The following is a 22,290-nucleotide window of genomic DNA, read 5'->3' as shown; positions in this document are numbered from 1 at the left end:
CTGAGCAAAAAACTAGAGAAAAGCAGATGATCCAGTGATTATAGCCATCATGCTATGGAGAAGGAAAGGATGTACTAGCAATGTGTCTTAAAGGTCAGCATTCAGGGGAAAGCTGAGAGCCATGAAGAAGCAACAGGAAACAGAAGAGCTAAGAATGAAGAAAGCAGTGAGAAGTAAACATTCTGACAGACAATAGGGACATTCATGAGGAGAGAAAAGACAGGACAATTTTGCAATCCATGGGGACAGAGGTTATGAAGGGGGGCAGGATATGTACAAACACTGTAACCCATAACTCTACAATGTGGCTGGGTTTAGAGGAGGAGAGAAGGCATCATTAGTCTTCCCAAAAGAGTCCTTGAAGGTATTACATGTGTCACACTGAAGACATACCAGCCAGGTAATAATAGCCATTTACATTTGAACCACCTTTGCTTAACTTTGCAATTTCCTCATAGCAAACCTGTGAGATAGGTAGTGTAAATATCCTGTTCATTTGGCCAATGGGGAAATTATGGTCAATAATAAAAGCTTCCATTTATATAGCACTTTAAGGCTTGCAAAGTACTTTAAATGCATTATTTAATTGTGAGGTAGGTGTTATTTTTATCTCAGATTTACATGTGGGGAAACTATGACTGGCAGACATTGTGACCTGTCCATGGTTTTGTTCCACGTGAACATCAGGGCTAAGACCTAAATATAGGTCTGTTGATTACTAAATATAGGTAATCAATGCTCTTTCCTCTATACCAGGTCATTCTTAACTTGAGGTGCATGAACTTGGTTTTTTTTCATTTGTTTGTTTGGTTTTGTTTTTTGTTTTTAGTATTTTGGTAACGGTATTTCAGTGTTTTGGTTTCCTTTGTTATTCTATGTTATGTTATTTTTCTTATGCATTTAAAAACATTATTCTAAGAAAGGTTCTGTAAGTTTTCACCAGTTTGCCAAAAATGTCTATGACACAGAGAAGGTTTATGCTCCAGGGTTTAATGGTCAGGATGGGGAGAGGTGTGGGGTAGGAGGCATCTGTGGTCTAAAGTACTTTATGTCTAGCTATGACTGAAGCATATCACAATGATCAATGCTAATGATGATCTTAAGCCATCTAGAAAAGGTTCAGATTACGATAAAATGTAAAAGTTTTGGGATTTTAAAGGGATAACTTCCAGCTTTCAGATGCCCAGGACAACTAATTGCCCCAGCATTCTATATAGCTAAGCTTAGCAGCACCAACTCTCTCAGACATTGTTTCTCTTTGAATAAGGACTGTTTTTCTCTCTGATGCAAGCTGAGAGGTGTTTTTTTTCCAGACTACCACCTTACTTTTTGAAATATACTGTAGTAATAATTGCCTTTACTAACTAGCCTCCAGGTGCGAGATGATGAGGACCTGCAGGAGAATGGTGATAGTGTGAGAGTAGAGAAGGAGACATATTTGGGAGATGCGGCATAGGTGACATTGACAGGTCATAGCAACAGATAGAATGTGAGAGGAAAGAGACAGTGACGAGTTGAGGATGATGCCTAGGCCATCATGAGGGACAGGGAGGATGGTGATGCCCTTTATAGTAATAGGGTGGGTAGTGGGGGAGGGAGGGTTTAAGGTGAAAGATAATGAGTTTGGTTTTGTACATGTTGAATTTAAAATATCTACAGGACATCCAGTTTGAGATATCTGAAAGGCAGAGATGTATAAATAAAAAGCATGTTTTGGTGTTGTGGGGGAGAGGGAGAGGATAGAAAGACAGTAGATTGTGTTCAGATAAAGGAATTTCAGAGTTCATGAACATGAAGATAATGTATTTGCAAGAGATGGTAAGATCATGACCATCTTTGTGTATGGCTGAGGTTGAGTAAGGAACAAATTATATGAAATGAGTAAATTGAGGAATTGTAAAGGTAGGGTGTTTGAGGGAGTATCACTTCATATGTTGAAGGCCCCTGGTATGAAGACAGAGTTGAGGAAGAAGGAAGGACTGTGAGCCAGGCACCAAACTAAACTTGGGTTTCAAGAAGATTAATCTGGTGGTCGTATGCCCAGTAGACTAGAGTGGGGAGAGACTGCCAGTGGTGGATAGAGAATAAGAAAAACTTGGATTTAAATTCCACTGCTGACATTTCCTATATAAGAGACCGTAGACATCACCCAACATCTCTCAGCCTCAGTTTTCTCATCTGTAAAACGAGGTAATAATACCTATAGAACCTTGTTCATAGATTTATGAAGCTCAACTGGGATCACATATGTATTCTGCAAACTCTAATGCTCCTATATAAATTCCAGTGATACATTTGTGAATTGTCATTAGGAGGACGGTGCCTACAAGCCTATAATCAGCCTTAGCTAATATCTAAGCTCTTTGTTTCTATTCTAATAATAATTCATCTTCACACCATTTCATTGCAATCTAGTACATAAAGAATAGTTATGCTCAGCTAAAATAATGTTCTCACAAGTCTTACTGCACAATAATCATGTAACCAAATAAGTTGAGGCAAATACAAATGTACTCTTATCCCAATGTCTCCTGGAAGTTTAAACAGGTGTGCCAAACAGTTTATATAGCAATCATAATATGAGGAGAGGGACATCCCAGTTTTTGAATAAGCAGGGTTGATTTTGTTTATGAATGAGCAAAATACACATGCACACTGAATGGTGGTACTGGTGTTTTTGCCTGCTTTCTCTCTTTAATTCAGTCAGCTGAGTTGAATGCTGAACTGAAAGCACAGTTCTCTGCGTACAGGGTCATATTTATAGGAGAAGTTGTAGTTATCAAAAAGGAATCTGAGCTTTTCGTCTTAGCCACTCTCTTTACCCTGGTGAGTATGCTTGTGACTTTGGTGAGAGTCAGACTATGGCATGACCCTTCAGTGGAAATAGAAAAATATTTTTACTGTCTTTGGAGGTTTCACTTCTCTCTCTAGGTATTTGATCATAAGCTGATGGAGAAAAAAATACTTTTGAAGTAGCTAACATGGAGGAACTGTTTCTTTTCTCTCTACAGATAAAATCGGGTGATACTTGGAAATGCTCCAGCTATAGTGATGAGTTTAGCAATTTCGCACCATGGGAATCTCACCTGTGTGCCTCAGTAAACACAGACTGTCAGCCACCAGCTAGAGATTGCCTAAGAAGCTGGGACTTGGAAGACTAAAAAAGCAAAGCAAAAGAAACATAGAGGTACAAACCTAGGCAAAGATCATTTGCCTAGAACCTTGGTGCCATCTCTTTTGGCCTCAAGCTTGTGTAGCTCTTGCGGTTTAGTTAGTGTATACAGTACTGTTCTTCCACTTGTGCCTAAATGGGACAACAACCCAGCAGCCAGACTGAAGACGAAGGGGTGAGAAGCAAAGTCCATGGCAACTTATCCTTGCCAGTTATGTGGGAAGATACTTCTTACCCTGGAAAAATTCACTATCCACACTTACTCCCACACAGGGGAACGTCCTTACAAGTGCTTGCAGCAAGGCTGTGCAAAAGGATTCATTTCCAAATATAAACTTATCAGGTAAGATCACTGGGGGGTGGGGATAGGAGGCAGCAATGCTGAACAAACTTTAAGTGAATGATGTTGTAGGAGCTTTTTTTTTTATTTAATAGCATTTTTTTCATTAGGTGTCAAGATAGTTTTCAACATTGATTTTTGTAAGATTTTGAGTTCCAGATTTTTTTCCTTTCTTCCCTCCTTCCCAAGACAATCTGATATGGGTTATACATGTACAATCATATTTAATATATTTCCACATTAATCATGTTGTAAAAGAAAAATCAGAACAAAAGGCGAAAACCATAAGAAAGAAAAAGCAAAAACAAAGTGAAAATAGTATGCTTTGATCTGCATTCAGACTCCATAGTTCTTTCTCTGGATATGGTTAGCATTTTCCCTCACAAGTTTTTTGGAATTGTCTTGGATTATTGTATTGTTATGAGAAGAGCTAGGTCTGTCCCAGTTGATCATCGCACAATGTTGCTGTTGCTGTGTACCATGTTCTTGGTTCTGCCCCCTTCACTCAGTGTTAGTTTATGTAATTCTTTCCAGGTTTTTCTAAAATTTGCTTGCTCATCACAATAGTATTCCATTATATTCATATGCCACAACTTGTTCAGCCATTTCCCAGTTGATTAGCATCTCCTCAATTTCCAATTCTTTGCTACCACAAAAAGAGCTGCTATAAATATTTTTGTACATGTGGGTCCTTTCCCCTGTTTTATGATCTTTTTGGGGTACAGACCTAATAGTGGTATTGCTGGATCAAAGGGTATCACAGCTTTAGAGCCCTTTGGGCATAGTTCAGAATTGCTCTCCAGAATGGTTAGATCAGTTGACAATTCCGCCAACAGTGCATTAATGTTCCAGTTTTCCCACATCTTCTCCAACATTTATCATTTTTCTTTTCTTTCATGTTAGCCAATCTGATAGGTGTGAGGTGGTACCTCTAAGTTGTTTTAGTTTATATTTCTCTAATCAGTAGTGATTTAGAGCATTTTTTCATGACTATAAATAGCTTTAACTTCTTCCTCTGAAAACTGCTTGTTCATATCCTTTGATCAGTTCTCTATATATTTTAGAAATGAGGCCTTTATCAGAAACAATGACTGTAAAAATAGTTTCCCAGCTTTCTGCTTTCCTTCCAATCTTGGTTGCATTGTTTTTGTTTGAGCAAAAAACTTTTTAATTTAATGTAATTGAAATTATCCATAGGAGCTTTCTTTTGAGGACCTACCACATTTAGTGGAGGGGATTCACTCAAAATGGAGAGCCTCTAAGAGTATTATTGGCAATAGCATCTGTGATCAATATGCAGGGAAAGGACTGACTTATTGAAAAAGACAGTCCCAAAAGGCAGTGAGGACATGCTTTTTCATGTTCCTTTCCTGCCATGTTAGAAGATAAGTTTGCTGCAGTTTGTATGCAGTGCTTGCTTTGGTGGGTCCTTTAGTTTATAGCAACACCACTGATAATTTGGCCCTGTGTATCATATATGTGTGATGCCATGTTACCTTAGAAGATAAACTTTATGAGGGATGTTACTCTTCATAATAAATTTTCAAATTTATCTCGCTGCTTTTTTGTTTTTAACTGCTATCACTTTTTAATATTTTATCCCCTCCCCAATTATCTGACACAGTGTCCACATCTGACAGTGTATGCCACATCCCACACATGGAGTCTACCACTTCTTTACCCGGGGAAATGTGCTGTATCATTGGACTTTGGAACCAAAATTGACCATTGAACTTACTCTGAATTCTGATGTCTTTTAAAAAACTTATTATTTGTTTTTAACATTCTTTAAAAAAAACATTTTGAAACTCTTTCTTCTTCCCCTTCCTCTCCCACCCATTGAGAAGGCAAGTAATATATCAATTATACATCCAGGTTTAAGAACCTAGAGTGCCTCCTCTGTAGCTCCTCACTTTGTCTCACCTTCTTCTTACTCATCACGTTGATTTGATCTTTGCAACATCTCTCATATGCCATCTTCTCGACTTGGATACTGCCATCCACCTGGGGCAGGCTGTCGTCATCATCTCATGCTTGAATGATTGCAGTAGCTTTTGGGTTGGTCCTACTGCCTCAGTTATCTCCCCATTCCAGTCTATGTTCCACTCCATTGTCAAACCAGTCTTCCTTAAGCTTAGGTCAGACCATTTTACCTCTACTCCTACCTCCATTCAGTTAACTGCACTGGCTCCCTATCCCCTCCAGGATGAAACATGAAATCCTCCATCTGACATTTAAAACACTTCATAACCTGACCCTCCTACCTTTTCAGTCTTCTTACTCTCAAGAGCAGGGAATTGTCTTGTACCTTTCTTTGTATCGCCAACACTTAGCACAGTGTCTGGCCCGCATTTGTTGTTGTTCAGTTGTTTTCAGTCATATCTGACTCTTCATGCCCCCAGTGGGGGTTTTCTTGGCAAAGATCCTGGAGTGGTTTACCACTGCCTTATCAGCTCACTTTATAGATGAGGTAATTGAGGCAGACACAGTTAAGTGACAGGGTCATACAACTAGTGTCCGAGGCCACATTTGAATTCAGGAAGATGAATCTCAGTCCCAGTGCTCTGTGCCACCTAGATGCCCCTTTTGGCACACAGTAGGCACTTAATAAATGTTGACTTGACTGACTGAATATGATAATCTGTGAATGCTATAATGAATGCATAGTCAGTCATATTATATAGCATAGTCGTGTACAAAAGTTAAACATGTATAATACTCACAATTTTCACAGCAGCACAATGTTATCTCTCAAAGTCAAAGTATTTGTTGTTCCTGAAATGATCAAGAGATGCTTAGTTTAATTCAGAATTTGCAACAGATGAAATTGGATAATAGGAATTTTGAAGCTAATAATAATAATTAATATTTAGATAGAATTTTAAGTTCTGCAAGAAAAAAGGTATCTTCTCTCATTCGATTTTCACAGTAGTCTCTTATTATCTGTTTTACAGATGAAGGAACTTGAATCCTGTGTAGCTTAAGTGACTTGCCACATGTTAACTCAGGCAGTAAATGTTAGAGGTGAGATTTGTACCTAGGTCTTCTAACCCTAGAGTTGGTATAGGAAGGCAATAAAACCACTGTGTGCATTTCGCCATGGTCAGGTAATATTTGGAGCATTGTATCAGTTCTGGGTATAACATTTTATAAGGGGTACAGTGTAGTATAGTGTATACAGAGGCACAACTTCACAATCAAAAAGACCTAGGATAAAATCCTGCCTCTGATATATCTTGACTATGTGACCAGTCTAAACTCTCAGTTCTCCCAATGATTCTCTAAGATTAAAAGGTACAGAATTGTTACTGATCGCTGTAACCATTGGTTGAAGTGATTTTCCTGATTGGGACCTTCCCATACAATTAAAATCACAGATCTGAATCAATTATTTTTTTTTTAAACAAACCATAGCACATTCAGGAGAGAGTAGCTAGGATGATGGAAGTAGTGGTGACCATGCTATATGGGGACCAGGTGAGAGACCTCTTGTTGTGTAGCCTGGAGCAGGAAAGTCTTGGTGTGGAGGACATCATAATACCTATCTTCGAGTATCTCAAGGAGTGTCATATCAAAAAAGCATTATACTACTTCGGCTTGGCCACAGACTATGTACCAGGCACTGCGTTAAGGACTTGCCAAATATTATCTCCTTTGATCCTCACAACAACACTGAGAGGCAGGTGATTATTATTATCCCCATTTTGTGGTTGAGGAAACTGAGGTGAGCAGAAGCTAAATGACTTGCCTTGACCACACAAATAATAAGGGTCAGAGGTTGGATTTGAACACAGGTCTTTCTAACTCTTAAGCCCAGCATTCCATTCACTGTGCCAGGTATAGAAGTAGGACTGGTAAGCAGAAGTTTCTGAGAGGCAGATATAAAGAAAAATTAATTAACATTTAAAACTGCTCACAAGTGAGTTGGCTACATTAGGAGAGAGACATGAGTTCTCCAGCACTGGAAATGTCCGGTGACTAGGAATGATGTAGCAAGAATTTATCAGATACTGATCAGGATTTGAAGCCTGTGAAGGTCCCTCCCGACTCTGAGAAGCTGTGATCTATGATCTAGTGTTTACAGGATAGAAAAGCTGCAAAGAAAATAGAATATATTCCATTTTCTCAATAATATTGAGATCTAATGGTAAAGACATAAAACTAGACATAATAATGATATATATAGCACTGGGTTCAGTGCCAAGGATAGAGGACCCAGGAAAGCCCACATAGTGTAATCCCTCTCCTCTATCCCCTTTTTGCCCTTGGCTAGAGTGCTTGGTAAAGTCTGTCTGTCTGTTTGTCTCTCTCCCTCCCCCCTCCCTCCCTCTCCCTCCCTTTCTTTCTCTCTCTGTCTCCCTCTCTGTCTCCCTCCCTTTCTCTTCCTCTCTCTCTCTCTCTCTCTCTCTCTCTCTCTCTCTCTCTCTCTCTCTCTCTTTCTCTCTCTCTCTCTCTCTCTCTCTCTCTCTCTCTCTCTCTCTCTCTCTTTCCCTCTCTCTCCCTGTCTCTGTCTCTCTCTCTGTCTCTCTCTTTCTCCCTTCCTTTTCCCCTCTTCCTTCTTCATGACGCCTTCCCTTCCTTCCCCTTCCCCTTGTTTAAGGATAATTCAGATTTGGATTAAAGTCTCTTTCTCTAGTCTTTATTTCTCCTCCTCTTAACTTTGCGTCTTTTTAGTAATAGGTCACAGCCAGCTCCCTGAGTTGGTAAGTTTTTGTTTTGTTTTTCTTTTTATTTGGTGGGGAGGGGGGATCTGTGAAAGCTCATGGTTAGATTACGGTGCCTCTACCTGTTTCTGGCTTCCTCTTTGAACAGAACTCTACATGCTCCAGCCCCCCTCTAGCTCTCTCCCTCCTGTGTGCTCCCCGAATGATGGTGTACGCAAGGCTTGCATGCTAAATTAGTTTTATGTAATAGGGAGAACAATTAAGAACAGAAAAGGAAGAACAGGTGGGGGGAGTGGAGAAACTGATCAGCACAGACAGCAAAGGATAGCAGATAGTGAATTTCTTACTACAGAGAGTAGAAAGAGGCTTTCTGTTTAGATGCTGGGGTAGGGAAGGGCACAGACATTAATTAAATCCCTACTATGCATGAGGCACTGTGCTAAGTGTTTTATAAGTATCTCATTAGACCTTCACCACAACCATAGGAAGTAAGTGCCATTATAATCTCCATTTTACACTTGGGGAAACTGAGGCAAACAGATTAAGTGACTTGTCCAAGGTCACACAGCTAGTAAGTATGTGAGGTGGGATTTGAAATGAAGTCTTCCTGACTCCAGGTCCAATGTGCTATCCACTGCGTCACCTAGCTAAAGGGGCCTTTAATCTGTGCCTTCCCCCATGGTGGCAAAGGGAGAACATGTCTGAGGGGCCTATCTCACTCAGACTGGAGTCAGTTCATAGTACAGTGTCCACATCATGCATCCCCAGGTGGTGGTTCTTAGAGCCTTTGGGGAGGCAAGCACTGGGTTGGAAACAGATTGTAGCTAGCAGTGCTACCTGACATGTCCCTCAAAGCGCAGAATGTATCTGCATCTTTCACCTTATTCTTACCAGAATGCTTCATGAATCAATTCTTATCCTGTATACCCAATGCCTCCCAGAGTTTGTCTTCATGAAACAGCCAATGCTATATATTCTGGGAATTCTTGAGGTTAAAAAATAGGGCTACATTCATAATCCTTTACTGTTTGTGAATCATTTTCATGATTCCCTATGCACATAGAGGAGAACATAAGATTGTTTTAAAATGGCAGTTAACCTATGAATACTTTATATTACAATGTATTTTTTACTTATATTGTAATACAGATGCATCTAATTTAACCCCTAATTAAAAATACCTCAAACTGACTGCTCAGCACCCTGTAGCATCTGTGCTGTATAGGTTTTGAAAGCCTCCTAATATGCAGTTAGAATTTCTTATCCAGAAGAGGTTAGGGTAAATAGAATGGCAAATAATTATACCAGATAATTAAAATCTTAATATTACTTGAAAACACTATTGGTCATAAATGAGATGCAAACATGGACAATAAAATTTTGGATAAATTATAAGTACAAGTGACAGAAAGGCATAGACATCTGCATTTCTAAAGATATGCATAAATGATGGATGTTTGAGAAAGAGTGGAGATGTAAGGTTACTGAAATGCTAAGAAGTCTTAATGGAGGAGGTGTCTTAAGCAGAATTAAGAAAGAGTAGAGGGATGTGGTTTGGTGGAGAAGAATGGGAAGCCTGTTCTGGCCAAAGGAAATGACATGTTGAATTGAGTACTTGAAGTAGAGGGGGGGAAAAGAGGGAACCTGGAGTTTAAGCAAGAATTGCTGTCTCCTCCCACAACTACTCAGATTCCTTTAGTGTCCCATGCCTTGAATCCTGGGCTAAAGAGGTGAGGGGCAAGACAAAAGAGAGTGGGAGGTCTGGAAAACAGCAACAATCTAGTTAGCTTTCAAAAGGATGGAATGTCATCCTACATCTTTCCTTGTCTCCACTGTAACATAGGCTGCTTTTGATGGTTTAAAGGTAAGAGGAGAAATGATAAATAGACTTTCCTAACTAGAGAAGAGAGTACAGTTTGGAATGTAGCAAGAGATGCCAACAGACCTGAAGAGTTCGAGGCAAGTTGTAGGGAAGAGAAGAGGAGAGTTTGATATAGTGGGTAGAAAATCTTGAAGCCCATAGTTAAGAATTTTAACTTGATGAAAGAGTTCATTAGGAGCCACAGAAGCATTTCAAGGTGTGTGACATGATAAAATAAAAATGATACTTGAAAAAAGGGATTCTTAACTGTTGGGTGCAAGATAGAATTGGAATGGCAAATATAAGAGGAAATAAGCAAATTGTTAGAGTAATCCAGGTATGAGGTTGTAAAGGTTGGATTAAGATGCTCTGGATCACTCTGTCCATCTTCTCTTTGATCAAGAAAAAATTGCCTAGATTTGGAACTTGTTAATATGCTGGAAGGGATGTGGTAGTAGCAAGAATAAGGAAGAGAGATATATATTAAAGATTATAATGAGTCTTTAGAAAAGGAAGAGTACTAGAGATTTTATTATACTAAAGGAAATGAAAAGGGGAAAGAAAGTATATTAAGCTCTACTTTTCAGTATGTTTTAAGTGGTTGTAATTTTTTCCTGTAAATAATAGTCAGGTATCAACTGTCTCCTTGCCTTTTGACCCCTTGAGAACAGGTATATGGCCAAAGGAGGTGAGAGTGAGAAGGAGAGAAAGAGAGAGGGAAAGGGAGAGGGAGGGGAGGAGAGAGAGAGAAAGAGAGAGAGAGAGAGAGAGAGAGAGAGAGAGAGAGAGAGAGAGAGAGAGAGAGAGAGAGAGAGAGAGAGAGAGAGAGAAACTTTTTATCATAGCCAAGATCTGGAAAGAAAATGCCTATTGATTAAGAAATGTCTAATCAAATTGTGGTTTATCAATGTAGCAGAGCATTATTTTCCTATAAGAAATGATAAATAGGAAGAATTCAGAGAAACATGGGAAGACTTCTGCGAACCAATGCCAAGCAAAGTATGTAGAAACAGTGATTATGTGGCGATCATGGGGGTGTAAAGGAAAGCAACAGTGAAAGACATCAGAACTCTAATCAATATGGTGACCATCATAATGTCACAGGACTGGTCAAACGTCCCTCCCTTCTTTGGGTAGTTGGTAGACCGTTGGCTTAGTTTAGGTATACATTTTCAAACTTGGCTGATATGGTGATTTGTCTTGCTTAATAATACCTTTTTGCTATAAGAGAGGATCTTCTTGGGATGGGAAGAGGAAATCATTGGGAAGTGCTAGTGATGTTAAAAACGATATCAATAAAGTGTTTTAAAAAGAGGTCAGGGCATAAAAATATAATGGAACTTTATTATGCTGTCAGAAATTATGAATATGATGAATACAGAGAAGCATGAGAAGATCTACATGAACTGATGCAGAATGAAGTAAACAGAGCCAAGAAAAGAATATATTCAATGACTACAACAATTTAAATGGAAAGAACCATAAACAAAATCAAAAGTGAATGTAAATTTATAAAGAACAAGTACAAGAAAGAGTTGAGGATGTCACTGAAGTTGGGATCCTGGTGATTGGGAGAATGGTGATGACCTCAATAGAAATAGAGAAGTTGGGAAAAGGAGAGGGCTGGGGGAAGAAAGCTAATATGTTTTGGACATGTTGAGTGAGGTGCACAGAAATGCTTCTGTGGCTCCTAATGAACTCTTTCATCAAGTTAAAATTCTTAACTATGGGCTTCAAGATTTTCTACCCACTATATCAAACTCTCCTCTTCTCTTCCCTACAACTTGCCTCGAACTCTTCAGGTCTGTTGGCATCTCTTGCTACATTCCAAACTGTACTCTCTTCTCTAGTTAGGAAAGTCTATTTATCATTTCTCCTCTTACCTTTAAACCATCAAAAGCAGCCTATGTTACAGTGGAGACAAGGAAAGATGTAGGATGACATTCCATCCTTTTGAAAGCTAACTAGATTGTTGCTGTTTTCCAGACCTCCCACTCTCTTTTGTCTTGCCCCTCACCTCTTTAGCCCAGGATTCAAGGCATGGGACACTAAAGGAATCTGAGTAGTTGTGGGAGGAGACAGCAGTGAGGTGGGTATACAGGATAAGAATTGATTCATGAAGCATTCTGGTAAGAATAAGGTGAAAGTGAGGTGCCTATAGAACATCCAATTCAAGATGTCCAAGAACCAACTAATGATGCATGACTGTGGCTCAGGAGAGAAACTAGGGCTGATTATATAGATCTGAGACTCGTCAGAGTGAAAGTGATCATTAAACTTATGGTTTCTATGAATGTAAAGTGAGAAGAATCAGTTGTTGTCCTTCATTCTTGAGGAAAACCAAAATGGCATCACTATGTTGAGTCAGTCTATGGCGTATCTGATCATGGTGTGTCAGACCAACATGAGCTCAGAATGTTCTACCACAGGTCGGGCACAAAGTAGATCATGTGAATGCTTGGGGTAGATTCTCTAAATTTGCGCATCTTGGTGTTTGTTTGTTTGAGCTGCTTCAGTTCTGCTTTGCTTATAGAGCACAGCACCTTCTTTGATGAGGGCATGCCATGCTGGGTCACCACGTGCCACTGGCTCCCATGACATGCAATCAATTCCAGAGTTCTTAAGAGAATGTTTTATATCATTTCTGACCTCTGTGTGAGTGCTTGCCGTGTGTTAGTTCTCTGTAAAATAGTCTTTTAGGCAAGAGTAGAGAGCCCAGGACAGATCCTTGTGAGTTTCCTCACTTAGGATGTGTACATGAATTAAGATCCATCAAAGGAACCTGAGGTGCTCAGACAGGTGAGATAGGAGGATAGTGAGGACTGTTATGAAAATACAGAGAGGAGAGAATATCAAGGAAAGGGTGGGCAATAGAGTCAAATGCTGTGGAGAAGTAAAAAAAGATAAAGATGGAGAAAAGACCATCACATTTGGCAAAGAAGAGAGACCTTTGGAGAGACCAGTTTCATTTGAGTGATGAATTTGGAAATTGGATTGCAAAGGTATGGGGAGAGAACAAGGCCAGAGAAAGGAGGCGCAACAAAGTATATACAGCTTTTTCCAGGAGTATGACCGATTAAAGGTAGAAGAGCTATAAGACATTAGGCTAGGGGTATGTAGAGGATTTTTGAAGGACAGTGGGGTAGGAGGGCAGGGCGTACTTAGGCATGTTTGCAGGCAGCAGGGAAGGAAAGTAAAAGCTAGCTAGGGAGAGTGCAGCTGGAGAGCACCATTCTACATGGAGAGTTGGTAGCTTTCAAGAAAAAAGACCATTCAGCTTTGTGGGCATTTGGTTCAGACTCCTTTGAGCACACCCAGCTCATTGAATCTCTTCAAGGTGCACCAGTAAGCTAGGAAACTTCTGAGCCCAAACCCTGCTTTACAGGAAGCTCTGCTGCTAGGCTTTCTCACTGGTTGCGGGAAACTCAGCATTTTGCCCTTGTACCTATTGGATTTCATCATACATCCGGTTGATGGTGCTCATAACAGTAGAAAGTCTGCTTCCCAAAACAGGGATGGTGTTATGTGCCTTATTGTTGAACTGCAGCAAGCCTATAAAGACCTACTGGAGCCTGAAGTTGCGAATTGGCATGTTTGGCAGGTTGCTCTTTGAGAGAAGGGGCTTACCTGGTCACATATTACTCAGGATCTTTCAGAAGGCTGAGACACAACCTTCAGTGAAATGAAGCAGCCCTGATGGACCAGTTCAGAGAGAGATTTCATGCAGTTTTTCACGGTGAATTAAGGTGGAAGTGATGTCATCTCTGCCAGCACTTACACAGCAATCAATCAGTAAACCTTTATTAAGTATTTACAGTACAGTGGCTAGAGGGTAGGCTTGGAGTCAGGAAGACCAGAGTTCAAATCCAGCCTCAGAAACTTCTGAGCTGTGTGACCTTGGGCAAGTCATTTAATCTCTATTTGCCACTGGAGAAGAAAATGACAAACCATTTCAGTATCTCTGCCAGGAAAACCCTGGACAGAGATCTACAAGGTCAAGAAGAGTTGGGCATGAGTAAAAACTATTGAACAACAAAGCACTTATTATGATAAGTTCAGTTTTGGTCATGTGGAGTTTCATGTGTCTGTTAGACAGCCAATTTGAGATACCTGAATGGCCATTGCAGATGCAAGGTTAGATGTCTACAGAGAGATTGGGACAGGTTAGGTAGCTTTGGGAATCATTAGCATAGAGAGGGAGCTGATGAAATCACCTAGTGAAGTAATGTAGAAGAGAAGTGTGCCTAGGACAGAACTCTGAGGGACATCTAATGAAATAGGGCATGATCTGGAAGAGGTTTCAGCAAAGGAGACAGAGAAATAGTGGTCACATAGGTAGAGGAGAACAGCAGGGGCAGAGGGGTGAGCATATCGCACAAACTCAAGTCTGGAAAAACCTGAAAAGTTTCTCCAAAGTGGAGACACTTTACAAATATGTTTTATAATTAATCCCTTTAGCATGAACAGGGTGACTAAAATAAGGTGCTATTTTTATACTCTCAGCCTTACAGCCACTATCAGGTGAGATACCCCACTCACCAACCACAGAGTTGGAGACAAGAAAAACAGGACATCTCAGTCAGCTATCCTACCTCCATGTTCTAGAGAAGATTCCTGTATAGAATTGCAGGTAAACTAAGTGAAATTTCTGCATGCTTCCAACTTTTAGATCTTCTTCCCATCCAGCATGGAAAGGCCAGAGTTTTCTAATCACTGAATCCTCTGACACAAAATTCTAGTGTATTTTGAAGTACTGAAATGTCACAGACCTCTCATTAGGAAGGAATAAACCCCAAAGCTTCTTCTATGATATTTAAGACTTGGTAGTTACTTGTTTCAAACCAATCAGGTGTCTCATGACACTAGACCAATTAGAAATCATCAGGAAATCTTGATTTTAGGCCATATCATCTTCACTCGTTTTCTAGTGATGTTCAGGTTATGGGGATATATTCATGATCTGTTCATAAAAGAGTACCTGGCAGATCTGTTTCCCAGTATTTTATTGGAAACTTCCAGGGTACCATACAAACAGCTAGTACACCTTAACACCAGTGGACACTTTTGAACTGCTTTTCCCTTCAGTACCAGGGCTTTACTGATGTGTTCTGTACCAGGAAAACAGAGGACTTGCCTCTACACCTGTGCCCACAATTGTGTCATTGAATTGGTACCACTGCCCCTGATCAAAGCACAACAGGCAAAACTCTTTGATTCAGCCCAAGACCCTGGCTCTTTAGCAGTACTTGGTGACCAACCTGCAGTGGAGATTCATCTGAAGAAAGAAAAAACCAGCAAACTCTGGCTATGTCACTATTACTGAGCCCTGACAAAAATTCTCGTCTTGAGCTGCTAGCTCTTGACCTTGTCTGATGTTAGATCAGCTACATAGATTAAAAGAGGTTAGGACAGCTTGTGAAATGAAATGTCTAGGGAATGTTACAGCTTGATTCAGGGGAGAATGAATAAATAACAGCGTTTTGCTCACTGACAGTATGGGTGATACAATGGATAGGGCACTGGGCCTGGAAGGAATACCCAAGTTCAAATTCAGCCTTATACCCTTGCTAGCTGTGTGTCCATGGGCAAGTCACTTAACCTCAGTGTGTCTCAATTTTCTCATCAATAAAGTGGGTATAATAATAGCTCCTACTTCCCAGGATTATTCTGAGAACCAGATGAGAGAATAATTACAAAAATGTTAGCTCTTACTGGTAGTAGTAGTATGTGTACCTCTTTGGTCTTTGTCATACATACATTCACCTTCTGGCTTTTTTTATTCTGTTCTTTCGGTTTTCTGTTATATCTTCCATGTTGGTCATTGAGCCTAGAATAACTTGTCTGGGGGTGGGAGGGTAAGGTGACCGTGAGAGTTCTGCATGTATTACAGCTTTTTTTAAGACTCTTAACTGCTTCTGTAATTTTCTTACTAGTTTTAATTTGTGTTTCATTTCTTTGTGTCTTTTAGTCATTTTAGAATATCTTTTGGGAAGTCTTGCATCATTTCCTTCCCTATCTCTGTCGTTTCTGATGCATTAGCTGAGTTCGTTGTGCTAAAGTATTTTTTTTTCATTGTTAGCACCCTGTAGAATTTTTATTTTGGTTGGCTTTTATTTTCTTGGGTTTTTTAAAGCTATTTTTCACAGAAGCACAGAGTTGGAAGAGACTTCAGAGGCCATGTAGTCCAAAGCTATACAGGAATAAAGAATCCTCTCTACAACATAGCTGAAAAGTGATGATCTAGCCTTTATGTGAAGATCTCTAGTGAGGGGGAATTAACTGTTAGGAATTTTTTATTAAACCAAAATTTGCCCCTTTGCAATTTCTACCCAGTGTTCCCTTTCCTCTCATAGGCCTACTATAACAAATCAAATGCCTCTTCCGTGTGACAGTCCTTCAGATACTTGAAGAACTAAATCTTCTCTTTTCTGGACTAAACATATCCAGTACCTTAGGGTCCTCATGAAGAATGATTTTGATGCCCTTTGCTATCCTGGTATTTTCCTACATGTGTTGTTCAACCTACCAATGTTCTTTTAAATATATAGACCAGCACTGAATAATACTGCAGGATTCAGAAGAGAAGTACAGTAGGACTATTGCTTCCATCTGCTAGACAACATACCTCCCTAAATGCAGTTTAAGATCAAAATAGCCTTTTTTTGGTAGCATATCATACTTTTTCTCATCTTGATCTCACAAAATGATTTGTTCTTTTTGTTAGTTTTTAAAAGCCCCATGATTTTTAAACTTATGATCTTATAGGACTTCCTTGACTTATTTTCATTATCTGTGTTGCCTTTAAACAAAATGTCATTTCCCTGTTTTTTGCCTGTTCATTGCATTTTTTTTACATTTTGTCTTGTTTGAGATCTTATCTACACCTGCTTTCTTGCATTCATCTGAGACAAAATATACTCTAACCCTTCATTTTAATGTTACATACCATTATGTTTTAAGTATTTTTTCACAAAGATATCTGTGTGTGTATTCTGGTAGAGTTTTGTTTTCAGACCCATTCTGTCACCCTTGTTCTTTTTATGGGCCAGCTCATCTCATTCATATTCAAGCTGTAATTATTAAGTTGATTTTTCCTAAAAATACTGTGGGTTTTTTTTCCTTTTTTGAAGGTGGCATGGGAAGAAATCCATTGTAGGTACCTACAGTTTGTTTTGTTTCAGTATATTCTGATCCTGCTTTGCCCTTCCTCCTATCCAAGAAAAGGATTCTTGCACCTTCTCTCTTAAAAATTGCTTCTCCATAGTAATTGTTTTCTTTGAATCAGTCCCTTCTCTAATTCTTTCCTTCCCTTTCCTATCCTAATTCAGCCCATATTACTGTAATCTTTTGGAGATTTTTTAAGCCTTTTTTTTTTTTTGCTTGCCCCTGATAAGGGTATGATTCATGAGAGCCTTTATTGCTTTCATTCTCACCTCTGTAATAATTTTCACCTAGGGTTCCCTCCCTCATAAAATTTTTATTCTTTTTTTCCTTCTTCCTCTCCCCCCTCCCATTTTCTTTTTGCTTCTTTTCTAGTATACTTTTTGAATACCAAACTCAAAGGTTGTTTCTCTTTGTTTCCTCAGTGACCCTCACACAAAGTAAAAAATCTCAAGGATCACTAGGTTTGATTTTTCCCTTTTCAATATGTGAGCATTGGATGATCATCTAGTCCTTTGGAGACATCCATATTTGCTTACCTTTCTTAAATTTGTTCTATGTATTTGCATTTCAAATACTGTCCAACTCTGATATTTTCTTAAAAGGAGGGTTTGCCAAGCCATTAATTCTGATTAATTCTTTTTCCCCTTTATAAAATTGTGTTCAACTTTGCCAACTTTGTAGATTGTTATTTTTGGTGCTAACCATTTTCCACTATTTTTTGGCATATTATATTCTAATCTTTCCTTTCATTCTTCATTAACGCTGAGTAGTCCTGAGTGATTCTGACTAAAGTTTTTGTATGATCTGTCTTTTCCTAGATGATTGTATATTTCCTCTTTGATTCTGGAGATCCAGAGTGTGGCAGCCACATTACCTGTTTGAATAAAACCTCAGATTCCAGTCCAGCAAGTTATCACCTGTGGGTTCTTTCAAACTACACTTTTCTCTTTGGTTCTAATGCTTCCAGGCAACTTTCAATTATTTTTTCCTAAAATGGAATGGATTTCCTTTGTTTTACTGTGTTTTTTTGGTGAGGCCAATGAGTCTTGGATTCTTCAAGTTGTTTTTCAAGAATTGCTTTTGATTTTGGATATCCTCCATTCTTCCAATTTTGCTGTTTTTTTACTTTGCTTGAACAATTCTCATATCTTTGAAGTTTTTTTAAATTATATTTCCACCATTTTGAGTGTACACTATTTTAATGAGGTCTTCCAACTTCATTGATTTACTTTTTAAGTGTTCATTAAGAAGTCCGGATTTATTACTAGAGTTATCCTCTTTTCTTTGTTTTTAATTAGACCCTCTAATTGCTTTCCAGGTTCTTGTGGTCATTCCATTTTATTTTCTGGGATTCCAACTGCTTAATCATTTCTTCAGCTTTTCTTCTAACTCCACCTCTTCCCCCCTGTGGGGCTTTCTCTTTAAGCATTTACTCCTTCCTTTTAGATGTTGTGCGTTTAGATTATTTGTTACATTTTAATTTATTTTCAGGTAAAGAGGGGAGTTGAGTGTATATATAACCACTCTTTTATCTTGCCAGAAGTCCTTCTCTGATTGTTTTCAGTATAGTCCCTGAGAAAGCTTTAACACAGACTTTCATTTCAGCCTCACCACCCCACCCCCAGCCAGTATCAGGGGGTTCTGCATGATCAGGATCAGGGTGTAATGGAAGTTTTAGTTCTTTTAAAATAATTTTATGTCAGTCTTCATCTGTTTATACAAATGTTCCCAAGCAAACTAGACAGTCCCTGCCCATAAGGAATTTAAATTTATTTTAATAGGAGGAGACCAATATATTGAAGTGTAGAGGCCAGAGAGGAGTATTTTTGACAGGAAAAGAATGGGAGATTGGTATTAAAGCAAAAGGCTAACAATCTCATTGGTGGATTCTTAAGGCTCAAAGTAAAGCTGGCAACCTTAACAGAGTAGATTGTTTTCTTTTTTGTTTATGTTTCCTAGGAAGACAGAAAAAACTCAGTAAGAGATCTCTAAAAAGCCCATTTCTGAGAATTTTAAAGATCTTTCTCTACATCTCTATATTAAGAAGGAATAACGATATTATTACCCAACTGGAATGCTGTTATGCAACAGGCATTTAGGTATCTTTAGATTAGTAGCTCTCTGTAGAGATCAAGTTGGGCTACATTTATAAACCAGGAATGTCCAAATTAGCACTTCACACCTTAGCACACACCTACCTATAGAACACACAAATAATTCAGATTTGAAGACCCCTTATAATAACAACTTTCATTTATTTTGTATGCTTGGACCAATGTAAAACTGTGCATGTACCTCCTCTGAAATGTATTCTCCTATAATACGCACCTTACAGACACTCTGCCTTCAGAGACTGCATGGTTCTCTGTTGAAGCAATAGCACTTTCCTCAGCTCCAAAGTCTCTGCAATTCTCCATTCTCAATCTATTTTTTTATCCTAGGCACATGGCCACCCATTCACCACAGAAATCCCATCAGTGTGTTCACTGTGAGAAGACATTCCACCGGAAAGACCACCTGAAGAATCATCTCCAGACTCATGATCCCAACAAAATGGCCTTTGGCTGTGATGAGTGTGGAAAGAAGTATAACACCAAGCTTGGCTACAAGCGGCACTTGGCCCTGCACGCGGCCAGCAGTGGAGACCTCACATGCCGGGTCTGTGCCCTGGAGCTGGGGAGCACCGAGGTATTACTGGATCATCTCAAAGCCCACACTGGGGGAAAGCCCCCCAATGGAGCCAAAGAGAAGAAGCATCAGTGCGACCATTGTGAGAGATGCTTCTACACTCGGAAGGACGTTCGGCGCCACCTGGTGGTCCACACGGGCTGCAAAGACTTCTTGTGTCAGTTCTGTGCCCAGCGGTTTGGGCGAAAAGACCATCTTACTCGACATACCAAGAAAACGCATTCACAGGAGCTGATGAAAGACCAGCTGCAAAATGGAGACCTGCTGGGCTCACTTAAGCCGCATTCTCCTCCATTTCAGCTCAAAGAAGGAGCTGCTGCATTGTCACCTTTTCCTTTAGGTGTCTGTGTACAGAATGGGTTTGGGAGTAGCTTGCAGGCAGACATACAAGACAACACAGCTGGTCCCTATGAACAAAGCCTACAGCACTCACAACCACTTCCAGATTCTCTAGCAGCCCTCCAGCCTTCTGCATCTCCAGGCTCACCTTGTAATCTTCAGCACCCTGAATATGACCCAAGCTCTACCTCATACTCACCACTCACCCACCCCAAAAATCTGCCCCTCAAAACAGGTTCAAAGGGATTCTGCAATATGAACCTTCTTGAGGAATTGTCTTTGCAAGAGCCTCACTCAGCACCCAGAATTAGCCCAGACCTTGATCTGGCTAAGGGGGTTGTGGACAGATTACATGTTAACAAGGAAATAGTGATGCCTGCTGATCCTATGAACAGGGCATCATCATCACCTGCCTCTTTTGATATCTCCCATGTCCTTGGGTTTTGGCCTCCCTCTCTCACCCAGAATGTCCATGGAAACAGCACTATGATGCTGGGACCTAGGGAATCACTACCCCATAGACTAAGCTGTCTTGGGCAACAGCAACAAGAACCGCAGCTGGCCATGGGCAGTGTGACTCTCAATCAGCTACATCTCCCTCACCTTCCTCATACTTTCCCTGCCAGCCCCAGCTCAACTATCCTGCCTCATTTTCACCATGCATTCAGATGACTTCTATTTTACAAGAGTACTTTTCTGTTCTAGAAAATTATTCAAGCAGTGAAGCCATGTGTTTTAAAGGCCAGCTATAATGCAAGAATAGGAAAACAGGATTATCTGCCTGAGGGTAACTGGCTTCTTGTCATAAAATTCTGAAAAAGACACAGAATTGAACTAACTGCATGTATCGTGCCAATCTGCCATGAGTGTTCATGCTTTGTACCAAATTTTATATTGAGTGAGTATTCTATAGTGGAACTGCAAATACTGCCATGACAGGCATACAAAATGAGGGCTGCTAATATAGGTATGGGCCAAGGGGAAATTAACTTCAAGCCATGCATCATAGTAAAAATGATATATGAACAATGATCACTTTTATATGGCCTCTCGGTGGACCACTACGTGAACAAAGGCCTTGCCTAGTAAATGAACTTTGGGAAACTTCTGATTTCTTCAAGTTGAGAAGATGTAATGTTTCTTTTTCTTCCTTTTAATAAAAATAAAACACCTTATGGGGATTAAATTTAACTAGGCTGTGGACTTCAGTCTACTTCAGCAGTTCAGGGATTTTCTGTCTTCAGGGTTGGAAATAGTTTAGTTACTACTGCCATAGCAAAATGAAAGTCTTACAAAAAAAAGAAAACAGCTTCTTATAGAAAGTTTTGTTTAAAAAAAATTTAGGTCCCATTTTCAGCAGAACGGCAAGGATGTTTTGTTGACTCCCCTAGTTTCCCTTAAAGATCTAAATGATTATTTAGACAAATTCAGTAGGAAAAGTCCCTGTGGATTGATTCTTGGTTAGAACTTCTGATATGTGCAAATAATGCACAGGTCAGTCAAGAAAGACATTTGCTGATTTCAAGAATTATTATTATTATTTCAGTAGGAATATGAGATTACTTTGTCTCAAAGAAAACCCCGTGTTCAAGATCTTTATTTGATAAGTTGGGCTTTAAATATTACTGTACTTAGATCCTAAATGCTGTTTTTCAACACATAATAAATGCAATATTTTTCAATTCTTAAAATATACATTTATTTGAAGTCATGTTCTGGTCTTTATTCATCCCTCTCCTTTGCACTTATGTTTTCTGAATATGAATTACTAATCTAATTTGTCCTTTAAAAATCCCATTCTTTGAACTTTGTGTCCAAATAAAAGAAGAAAACAGTAATTTTATTTTTGCTGAAAAAGAATAAGTTATTTAATATGGAGAAAATATACTTTGAATTTATTATCAAGTTTGTGCTTAATTTAAATTTAGTAGGTTCTTGTTTCTAAAATGGTTACTTTTACATTTTAATTTTGGATATATCCAAAGTACATAAATGTACTTGAAAAATAGAGGTGTAGTAAAGTATTCCCAGCTTAGGAGTGAAAGTCTTGCTGTGGGACGTT

At 39.3% G+C, this 22,290-nt stretch overlaps 1 protein-coding gene across 7 annotated transcripts in view; it reads left to right on the top strand.

Annotated features, from left to right (window-relative positions):
- The window catches only part of PLAGL1 (PLAG1 like zinc finger 1), a 145,994-nt gene extending 124,071 nt beyond the window's left edge, over positions 1-21,923 (top strand). For 5 of the 7 annotated variants that reach the window (XM_072643506.1, XM_072643508.1, XM_072643505.1 and 2 more), the window contains 2 exons: positions 3,012-3,515; positions 19,643-21,923. In XM_072643506.1, the coding sequence (XP_072499607.1) occupies positions 3,364-3,515; positions 19,643-20,900 (1,410 nt within the window). In that variant the 5' untranslated portion in view covers positions 3,012-3,363 and the 3' untranslated portion in view covers positions 20,901-21,923. Of the gene's footprint in view, positions 1-3,011; positions 3,516-10,885; positions 14,668-19,642 lie in introns of those variants that run through there. The other 2 variants (XM_072643510.1, XM_072643511.1) reach the window with 2 other exon arrangements.
- The last annotated feature ends 367 nt before the right edge of the window (positions 21,924-22,290 follow it).

The sequence above is a fragment of the Notamacropus eugenii genome, chromosome 2, assembly GCF_028372415.1.
Source record: "Notamacropus eugenii isolate mMacEug1 chromosome 2, mMacEug1.pri_v2, whole genome shotgun sequence".
In the NCBI taxonomy this organism is placed as follows: Eukaryota; Metazoa; Chordata; class Mammalia; order Diprotodontia; family Macropodidae; genus Notamacropus; species Notamacropus eugenii.
The sequence above is the reverse complement of the archived record's forward strand: the minus strand, read 5'-3'. Positions and strand labels throughout refer to the sequence as shown.